Source organism: Lytechinus variegatus, chromosome 1, assembly GCF_018143015.1.
Source record: "Lytechinus variegatus isolate NC3 chromosome 1, Lvar_3.0, whole genome shotgun sequence".
Taxonomy (NCBI): domain Eukaryota; kingdom Metazoa; phylum Echinodermata; class Echinoidea; order Temnopleuroida; family Toxopneustidae; genus Lytechinus; species Lytechinus variegatus.
This window is the reverse complement of record NC_054740.1, coordinates 18358160-18369862: the sequence shown is the minus strand read 5'-3', so window position 1 is coordinate 18369862 and position 11703 is coordinate 18358160. Positions and strand designations below refer to the sequence as shown.

General features: G+C 34.7%; 1 protein-coding gene across 1 annotated transcript in view; it reads right to left on the bottom strand.

Annotated features, from left to right (window-relative positions):
• Positions 1 to 7127: 7127 nt before the first annotated feature.
• LOC121408094 (mothers against decapentaplegic homolog 5-like) overlaps positions 7128 to 11703 on the bottom strand; it is a 30616-nt gene continuing 26040 nt past the window's right edge. Inside the window, exons 5-6 of the mRNA XM_041599437.1 lie at positions 10371 to 10607; positions 7128 to 8979 (exon numbers count right to left, since the gene is read on the bottom strand). Of these exons, the coding sequence (XP_041455371.1) occupies positions 8579 to 8979; positions 10371 to 10607 (638 nt within the window). The 3' untranslated portion in view covers positions 7128 to 8578. The remainder of the gene's footprint in view (positions 8980 to 10370; positions 10608 to 11703) is intronic.

Genomic DNA, 11703 nt, shown 5'->3' with positions numbered 1-11703 from the left:
GGTGCTTACGCACGTATTCACACTGGCGATCCGTTCCAAGGACGCCCCGTTTTCATCAAATTGTAGTTCCGAGCCCGTTCGAGGACCCCGTCCTTTTTACAATAAGCCGCTCCAAGGCCCCCGCTTTTTGTCCGATTGCCCCGCGGCACACCCCTACCACTTTTTTGGTCGAGTGCCCCCCCCCCCCCCGGGGTCTCAATACACAACACACCAATGTAGTGGCGTATCTGGGCAAGTTGCACCCCATGGCCCGTATTCTGAACTCGGGTTTAAATTAAAGTTGTGTTTAACTATGGAGAGCCAATTGGGGCACAAATCCTTAACAGTACACATCTAATTTATTAACTCATATGACACCCAAATTGTCTGGGAATGATAACTGTAAAAGTATTTTTCATCATTATGAAAGCAAAAGGAAACAAAATAGTAAACATAAAGAAATATACAATATAAACAGAATGTTAGAATATTTGGCTCCCCATAATTTTAGCACAGAGTTAGACCATGGTCTAAGTTAAACCTGACTTCAGAATACGGGCCCATGCCTTCACGATATCAATATACGAGTCTCTATTTTGGTATCAACAAGGGGGTCAAATAGCGACTAAAATTAGAAATTAAATTCAAATTGAATCCCTAAAACTTTTTTTGAGGGGGCAAATTTTGCACAAGAAGTAAAAACACCTGAAATGGAGAGAGAGGATCATTATTTTCATGGGGAGGGGGTATTGAATCAGAATTGATTTCTAACAAACGTAATTGTATGTTTTAATAAGAGATAAAAATCAAATAATTGTCATTGATGGTCCGTTTTCTTACTTTTACTTAGTTTAAAACATCGGGAGTTAAAAAAATACGAAATCCTTGACAAACGGTCAAGATCTAATCCGTTTTACCAACAGTAACAAAAAAAAACGCGTTACGAATTGTGTAAAATATTACGACATCCTGCAAGGGAAATGTTTGTACGAGAAGGCGAAGTTACAGAGCTCCAGAATATTGTGAAATTCTCACGCCTCTAACTTCATTTTTGGTGTATTTAACTTGTGTATTAATAAGCACATTCTTAATTTCCCATTTCCCTTTTCCCTTTTTTCAACTGCGCCATATCGGAATCCTTTTTTAAATGAATGTGTATCTTTGCCATGTTTTATGAAGTCTGCAATCTCTAGACCCCTATAATGCTACTGGATAAGGTAAATTCAGAATTATCATAGAGACGAGAAATTCGCAATTATTTTAGTTGGGCAACACATCTCCTTTGATATGTTTGGGAGGGTGATGGACATTAAAGCTTCATGTGTGAGTATTGTTAGAGACATTGAATTATCATCTTAAATTGTTGTAACCAAAATATATAGCCAAAAAAATGAAAAAAAGAAAACCGAGTGTGAAATTGTGATAACAGAATATACTTTTATTGTTTGCTCTGCCTTTTCATCCTAACATTATAATGGTTTTGTCGTAGATGGCGCCTCAAAAATGACTGCCTGAGCTGACAGTTGCATGGTCGACATGGTCGATGATGTCCAGGGGACCCGTGGTATTCTGAGATCCATTTTATCTCTTGTATTTTATTCCCCACCCCCTAAAAGTGTCAGTGGGTCTAAACCATAGAGATATATTACTAGTTTGTACTTCTTCACATTTGACTAGGCAATGATAAGGCTATTGATCATTGTTTTGCTGCCCATGCAGGGACTAAAATGGGTGGGGGAAATTAATTTAGATCTCTCATAATAATTCAAATTTTGATACAAATATACTGTGTTAAAAATAATTAACTGTTTTTGGACGCATGTTTTATACATGGCTACTTCTATTCTAGAAACTGCAGAGGCTGACTAAAGCAAGAAAATGCCTGTTTTCTGGGGCAGTTTGCTGTACGGCGAAATTATTTGACCGTTTTTCATCATAATACCCCACCCCCGGTGCCAAAAAGAATAAGTTATCCAGTATTGTTATTGAAACATATTTTGTGCACTTTAGGTTCGGAAGCCAGTCATGTATTGCATTATTTCAGCGTACATAATTATAAAAGGCGTTTTTGTCCTTCCAGTCTTAAAGATGGTGTCGATAATGATGATGAAGTTTTTGATGATAACGATGATGGTGGTCAAGATGTAGATGATAATTATTGTGATGATAATTGATGATAATGATAAAGATTGATGAAGAAGAAGATGATGATGGTAATGGTGATGATGACGACGACGATGATGGTGATGATGATGACGATGATGATGATGGTGATAATGATGACGATGATGATGGTGATGATGATGACGATGATGGTGATGATGATGATGATGGTGATGATGATGACGATGGTGATGATGATGGTGATGATGATGATGATGATGATGACGGTGATGTTGATGGTAGAGGAGGTGATGATGATGATTATGAAGTTACCCTGTGGTAATCGAGATGATATTCTTAACAATAATTTTTTGTATGTAGTTTTCCCCTCTACTGTTCATTCACCTTATTAAGTCAAACATAAAGATTAAAGACAAACCACATCAGGGCATCGTAACTCAAAGGTTATCGATTGATCGCGAATCTTTGTGTTACTGTACCCAGGAGATGGAAATTAATTATGTTGTATGAGAAAATAGTTCGTCATTTTTAAAATTTATAATCAATTACGTATGCATGGTTAAGTGTTTGCATGTTGAGTGACAAAAAGGCCATGAATTGCTATTAACGAAATTTTTGCAAAACTTTCCTGAGCATAGTTTGTTTACTCTATTCAGACCGATTTGAACATCCTCTTGTGACACAACGGTAAAATCACTTACAATTTTTTGTGTTGAATTACTGATATAAATTATCCTAATAAAGTTCTTTAGTTTGTGTCAAACTTTGAAAAGGTGCGTCAGACAAAATTCAGTATAGCGCCATCTAGTGCTTACAAAAAAAAAATTCGAGGACTTCCGAATGCCATGAAAAAATTCTGGGGGAAGACAATAGTTTCGATATTCATTATGTTAATTCTCCCTCTCATCTTTTCTTTTTATTCTTCATCACTTAGTAAAATAACCTTCTTCATTCAATCAAACTCTTTCTCTTCTCCTCCTGACCTCTTATCACTTTTGTTGGTTATGTTCGTGTTGTAAATTATTAGACGGCTATCAGAGGAAAATGCTTTCTTTGGTTACTTGCAGGAATATTTTAATCATATCATATGTGTATTCTTTTGGTGCCTGTTGGCCTGACATAGCAGCAATATGGGTTCCGTTAACACAAAGGTTAGCAATTAAGCGTACGCTCAACTTTCATAATTGAAGATGGTTGCCAAACTTTGTGTTACCGGCCCCAGGTTTAACCAAGGATTCCGCAGACAAATACATGATCACTGGGGGATCCAGGGGGGGGGGACAGTCGGCCCATGCCCCATCCACCCCCCTTTGAGAGCACAATTAAAATTTGTAATGTAAAAATGCTGTTAAAACAGAAGTATGCCCCCCTTCGAAAGTGAAGACCTTTTTTATTATTTTCCAAAACAATTATTTACTTGTCAATTTTTTTTTTTTGACGAAATCCCCTTAATTTTGGGGCTTTTTTTTCCCTCGGGAAAATGTGCCTCTCCCCTTTCAAAATCCTGGATCCGCCCCTGTACATGATCAAGACATCCATCATTCACATTCAATATATTCAACTGAAACAAAAAAAAAACACAGAGAAAGCAGACAAATGTGATCTAAAGCCTCATTTTATTTTAAGACTGCTGGACAAAAATCTCACAGACCACTACATATCTACACAAATAAAAAAAAGATAGAGAGGCAGAAAGAGAAAGAGAGTGAGAGAGAAAGGGATTTACAACCGACTATTTGTAATGAGACTAATATTTTTTTAGATATTAAGTAAGACTCATTAAAAAATGTCACAATTTTCTCACACATTAGTCTACAAATATTTTCATTAAAAACTAACCAATGGTATTAGAATCTAATATACAGATACAAAAGCGGCAAGTTGATTTATTCACCAATACCTAGTGTTTTTTTAAACAAAAGTTCATTTGCCTTACTTCAGCAAATGACAAGTATCACATTTATCATTTCTTACAAGTTTCATGATTCATCATTGGGTACAATGAAAAAAAAAAAAAGAAAAATTATGAATAACTTTTTTTTTCAAAGGTATACATGATTAAAAATGACTCGTCAGTCATTTTTACAAATACAAATGAAAATAATTAAGTTTTTACCATAAGGAATGTGAAACGGTGATTGTCAAGAATTTAACGACTTGAATATATTAACTGATAAAGAGTATATTTAACTAACATGTGCATTATTTATTTAGTGCAAATTATAAACATACTTTTAAACCTGAATTCAAGCTCATTAAAGAGATTTATCAATCATGACCAAAATTTATGATAACAAATTATACATTTGTTTTGATGCATTTTTTTTCATTAGTATTTAGTGTAATCAGAAAAGGCCAACATAACAAGAGTTTTTTTTTTTAGTATACCTTTGACAATAACTGCTAGGTGATGAGGATCCACAACACCTCTCATGATCATATGTATGTTAAAACACCTAACAGCAATACAAGAGAATGAACAAACTCCATTACAATACTTGTTCTATTTATTTTCTTGAAGACCAAAATACTTGGGGCATTTTTTTTAGGGGTACTATATTGAGATGATTGCACATCTTCAAGGAGCATTTTATGCTATATTTTTATGCAATGTCAAATAAAATGCCAAAAATAAACTGAATTCAGAAAAGTTTTGGCAATTTACTACTGCAAAGGTATTCAACAAATATTGAGTTGAGACAGCATAGTCACAGCTAGGGCTGCTATTAGATCATGATTCATATAATTTATCATCTAAAATTTAAATGGACAATTTATTATATCTAAATGATAAACCTGAAGTTTGAAAAATAAGACATTGTAATTCATTTCAACCTTTGCAGCAAAAAAAAATATTTCAAATACAATAAGTAACCCAACAACTTGAAATAAAAGAGTGATACAGTTTAAAAATTCTCATCTTAAAGTTATTCAATGAATGAATTAATTTACAAACATGTTTAACAAACAATGACATTGATTGATCTACAATAATGTAAACAGCACATCACACTGGAGAAGTTTAAATTGGGGGAGAAACATTTACACACCAACATCAAATCACAAGATACAGCCAAGCTCATATACAAACATAGTAAAACACTAAAAAGTGCAACAGATTACAGAAAGTAACAGTAAGTTTTGCATTTCTGTATGTTTTAACAAAGAGATTACTCTGAGTTTTACCACTTTGTTGACACCACTTGGCATTCAATGATAGGTTAACAGCCTTAAAAACATACAAAAACAAAACCAAGTGTTTTGTATTTGCAGAGTTTATGCAGCACTTAAGTGTCAAATTGTGAATGCAATAATAAGTTTTTGGAGGACAGTTCGAACTAGAGATGACCAGGAGAATGCCATATCATGTTATGTAATTTGTACAAAAATATCACTTGGAATTGAAGAAAAGGTAGAAAATCATCTAGAATGGGCCATTTTGTACAAGCACCCACAAAACATATTTCAATTGCTGAAAGTATATCGAAATAGTAGAAATGCTGGCATTGTCTGAAAAGTCACATCGCTAAAAACACAGAATGCAATTGATTCATAGATAACTTTCATTCGGTAAAAACCCAAGCGGCATATTAGCCTGTCCAATTAAAGATGAAATTGCAAATACAATAAGAAGAGCGCCTCTGGCAGTCTCACCTGCATCACGTGATTCAATATAGCAGCAGTGTTGACTTTGAAAACTACTATGAAATAATTATTCACAAAAAACACCATTCATATGATACAGTACTACATTCATTGACAATAAATGACATTTGACCTTGATCATATGACCTAAGACTTGTCAGTGATACTTGATTACCCCCTTTATCCACATTTTATACTACAGAGCGTATCAAAAAAGTTTACACTTTGAAAAAGCCCTGGGGATTGAAAAATATACAACATGTGGGTATTTTTTTCACATATAATTATGGGTTTGGGTCTCATCTATCAAATGAAAGTAAAATTTTTGACAGAATGTTACACTTGAGTGAGCACTGTCCATTTTTGTAAAGCTCGAAGAAATCTGTTTGTTTTCACGCTGTGTCAAGGGGAAAGGGCGAAATCAAACTTACCCTGCAAAGCATTTCTCATAAATTTCCCTAGCACTATTAGCCAATTGAAATAAAACGGATACATTCAAGCATTTTGTAACAATTTTGCCACCCAAATTTGAAATTTCAACAATTAGTAAGCACAACCTTCACCCTTTCTGTGCCAGCTGGATCTGAGGACATAACTGAATTTGAACAAAAGTTTATATCAGACATCTCCAGCATTTTTCACTAAGTTTTTATCATTTAAAGTTGGTTTACATTTCATTTTTCATTTAATACTTGTTTCTCCACACTTTTCCCAAGCTTGGCAATGATTACCAAAATGAAAATCAAGCCGAAGCCATTTCATGTAAATCACAGCTCAGTGTAAAGCAAATATCGTCACGATGGACTCGGTGTGTGGGGGAGTGGGGTGGGGCGCAATGCACTCTTCGAAGTGTTTTGGGCAAGGAAACAAGTTTAAAAAGGTAAAAGATATCTTCAAATCAATTTTACTAGCTAATTTCCACGTGTCCTTCATGATTAAGGTCTACTTTTATTCGCATAACTATTTCAAAGTTCTGCGCAAATCATTTTTCACCAACTTTTCAAAAGTAAGTGGTGCTCACTAAGCGGAAATATTTTTCGACAGTTATATCGTCATTTGCTTAAATGGATCTGTACCAATGCTAAAATGTGGAAAAATCGTCAGGATATTACAAATATATAATTTTACAGGATTTTTTCTAAGTGTAAACTTTTTTTTGATACGCACTTTATATGTATAAACTTTGAAAGTTATGGCAGCAATCTAATAATTACCCCTAACATGGCCAAAGTCCATTGACCTTTGTCATGTGATCTGAAACTTGCACAGGATGTTCAGTGCTACTAAATCATATACTTTCTAAGTTATGCTGTCATTTCAAAAACTTAACCTTTGGTTAAGATTTGGTGTTGACGCCGCCGTCGGAAAAGCGGCGTCTATAGTCTCACTCTGCTATGCATATGAGACAAAACCTACATTAAATTGATTCATAACACACCCATTTATCTGTAGCAACACTTCACATTATTATAACACATACATGTAGAGACACGGGCAAATTGTTGATGGAAATGTTTTCTAACAAAGAATTGGCATATTAGAGTAACTGAAGTAGTATGCAATATACGATTCAAATTTGATCTGTAGCAACACTTCACATTATTATAACACATACATGTAGAGACACGGGCAAATTGTTGATGGAAATGTTTTCTAACAAAGAATTGGCATATTAGAGTAACTGAAGTAGTATGCAATATACGATTCAAATTTGATCAGAATTTAAAAACTATATAATACTACCAACGTAAAGCAGCCTACTTATTGTAAACATAGAAAAGCAGAGCAATCTATTCATTGAAAATTAAGCTTACTTTTAATAAATGCATAATGAGCTAAATTCAAAACTATGTCACCTATTGCTTAATTTTATTCTGACTTGTGCAGTAATGTAGAGAGAACAAAAGTTGATGAGATATTTGGTATAAAGCCCAGAGAAACAATTACAATTTACATATATACAATGAGATTTTCAATATCATGAATATCACCTCTACACTGATGAACAAAAAAAATAAAAAGAGCAAGAAAAAGTATTTATAATTAAAAGCAGTCGACACAGTCCTGAATACATAAAATGAAATGATAATGTGTAAATCAATAGCTTAGATATCACACAGATTTGCATTTGACTTTGATTAGGTATATATATACAAGAGATACAATATTCTTTGCCCAACAGTGTAAGATACACTATTCAAGGAGTCCCCAGTGTTGATACACGTACGGCTGTATTAACAATTTCAAAAGAAACATGTCCTGTGTTTAGTAACAAAGGATGATGAATGCACTGGAATCCTTAGCCCAAAGGCACAGAACTTAGGAAAAGTAATTTATTGATAAAACAAATATAAACTCTGATAAAGTTTCCATTCCACCAACCACTGGTACTTCCACATAGAATGCTCATGTTAACAATCGGCTGTATCATTTTCATGAACTCATGATGTTCTATTGTCTCTCACAGTTCATCTTGGTATCACTAGAAAACTATTTGACTTCTCATATAAAACAACAAATCTGAGTGCAAAAAAAATGTCAGATAACCACTATTGTAAAAAACGTGTGGAAGATTTTCAAAAATGTGCTTCGTTTGAGCAAAGAATACCTGTGATGTGTATCTGATATCCATTGAGCCAGACTTTGACATCTGGGTTTGAATAACTATCCATGAATCACAATGATTTCTTATCATCCAAATGAAACATATAAAAAGCCTATTTATCAGTAATTACAAGTATATCAAGTGCGGAAATCGTTGAAAAAGAAATTGAATTGACCATTTTCTTGATAAAAATTTCAGAGCTAATATTATATGAAGTAGATGCAATCATGATACAGAGGTTATACCATGGACCGGGGAGCCCATCTGCGTCAGGACTTTGTCCAACCATTGTAACGGACCATTGAGGTGCATCTCTATCCAGCATGGGGTTGAGGTGACATCCTGACGATGGTACTCGGCGCCCCATCCCTTGACGAAGCTCATACGGATGGTACACATCTTGGTGAGCTCGTAGACCATCTCAAAGCCATGGTTGACGTACTGGGAGAGGAGGGCAGCAAACTCCTGGTTGTTGAATATCTTCAGAGAGCATCCTGGAGGGATCTTGCAGACTGTGGTCGGGTGGAAGCCGTGCCGATGGTTACAGTTGCGGCTTTGGACAAAGATACTGCTATCACTCAGACATTCAGCATAGACCTCGCCTCCAACATAGTACAGATGGACACCTACATCACAAAGAAAAAAGATGGACACACAGTCAAAGTCATATCATTCTTAGTTTGTTCCTGATGGTGGGTATTTCTTAATGAAAATAAAAAAAGATTGTATCCCTTTTACAAGAAAGTAAATACCAACTGAAATCTATTACAATTTTGCAATTTGCAATAAATAGGAACAGTGATTTTTCGTTTCAAAATATGGCCTTTTCCATTTCTGAAAATCTTAAATTCTGTTTCAGCATGTCAGAAAACGGAAATTATCTTTCCCCATAAACTTTGTGTACATGAAAGAGTGACAATTCTGTTTACACAGAAAATCAATACGCATTGAGTAGCTATGTCAAAACACTTGTGCTGGTCAAAATTTGTATCTGCCACTGTACCAACAACGCAGTAGAATCCGTTCATATCGGATCTATACAGGTACACAAAATATTTTAACACATTTTAACATGAATACATCCTCAACTTTCACATGATTAGCATTATTTTACCGTTGAATGAAATTTTATCGATAATTTGGGGTTTTTTTAACATCATTTTGAAAAGTCTACGATTTTCGCCTATTCGCCATTTTAGATTTAAAGACCGCGCTATCGTGCTGTTACATCTTCGAACATAGAGGGCAGCAACACACAGCCATGTTGTTAAAATTAAACAATGTGTGTGTGAATGTTTTTGGTACGGACAATCAACCCCGCCAGCAGAGGGCAGGGGCGAGGGGTACAATCAAGTGTAACGGAGTGGAGTGCAGTCACGACGTGTAAATTGTCATGATTGTAGCGAAGTGACATAATTTTTTCGTGGGGTTTCGTGGGGTTTTGTGGCCATTTAATATTTATATTTTCTTGAGATTTTGGAGTAATTTCTGTTACTGTTCTGTGTATTTTGAGGAAAAAAATGTTTTTCATGATTTTGCATCTGAAATGCCACTTTCCGTTTCAAAAAAACATTTTTGTGAATTCCGATCGTGTTCCGCGATTGCGGAAAATCACTGTTCTTAAGTATGGCTTATCTGCAAGTTCAGGTGGAGTCATGCATAATTTTTTATTATCTAATATAATAAAAATATATACAGTAAGATATGACACTAATGGTTTCCTTATTTGTAAGCCCAATATGTTGTACAGTTTGTAACAATAAGCAAAAAATACTAAATAATTAAGCAATCTTGTACTATCTATTATTTATAATTCTGTTTGGATGAAGTTTTCAGCTTTACATTTCTCTGATTCTCTTCTGTCATTAAAAATCAACTTATTAGGTGGAGTTGGGCTTTGATTATTTTGTCCATAAAAAAAAATTATTTCAAAAAATTGAAGGCATGAGGTCCTTTCCTTTTTATGGAATTTGAGGATCTCTTGGATAATTACCCCAAACAGGGCAATCAAACCCACCTTTTCCGATGTGTCTTCTTGTATTCTCAATAGTGGAATTGCGGTTGACATTGGAGAGAAGACCCAGACAGAAACGATCATGGTTATTAGATGGATCAGTGAAACCGTCCACGATGACGCTGGTTGTAGTAGCATGGAAGGCCTCCCCCACTCTGTTGTTGAGCTCATAGTAAGCGATAGAACACCAAGATGGGGGGTCTTGGTATGTGATTGAGGCTACATCACCACGTTCTACAGCTGTTACAAATACAAAACAAGAAATGAAAGAGTTTGAAGTAACAGTTATTAAAATACCCTTTGTTTCAATTTCTAACTTCCCTGAAGTTTCAAATTCTAATTATTCAGAATGAGAGAATGCAGTTGAATTCAAGTCTAAAATTCTCTATGATTAAAAGGACTACAGACCCAGACACTTAAACCACACCGTATGTTATACATTTACCTTAACATAGGTTCAATTCAAAGGAAAACATAACCACACACAAAATAGGTTCAACCAGATGTATAGAGGAAAAAGAAGAGAGAGGAAAAAAGAAAACATTGACATTCATTTTCATTGGTTCTGTCATTTCCATAATATTTATTTGATCATTACCCAGATATTCACCCTCATTGAATTCAGAATACATGTAGGCTACCAGTATGTTTTAAGAAGCTGACAATGATATGACATTTTTGTTGCACAATTTATGTAGAAAGTTGATCACATTGAAGAATAGAGTGCAACCCTTAGTAACATGTTATGCATGTAGCATCCAGCGTCCGTGCTTGAATACAAAGGAAATATCCTGGTAACATGAGACGATCCTGCAAACATGTAGGAATCTATGAATTTCTACTGACCCCGGAGGTGCGATCTACATGGTCATTTGCCAACAGAAAAGATTAGAAGTACATGTAGTTTGATATCCTTGTTTTACACAACAAGATCACGTCAATAGGCTCTGTCTTGTACATGTATACTCATGTTGGGCCTACATTACTTGACTGTTTATCTTTTTTTTTATAGGGAAAAAACAATATTCTTGCACAATCATGAAAAAAGTGATCTAAAATGCCATAATACACACTATTCCATATATCACCGTACAGTTTATAAATTGACCTTTTCTACCTGTGATGCATACTACACGCTGGTTGGTCAATCATACCAATGAAAAAAATATAATTTGAACTATGAAAATTAAATGATAGAAAATCTTTGCAAAAAGCAATCAAACCAAGTATGGAACAATCAAAGGTTTGTTGGAATGATATAAGTGATTCACAATATCTTACCTTCCCTATAAAATGGTTCGGTAAAGAGCAGGAAGGTACTTTTTATTCATTTCTA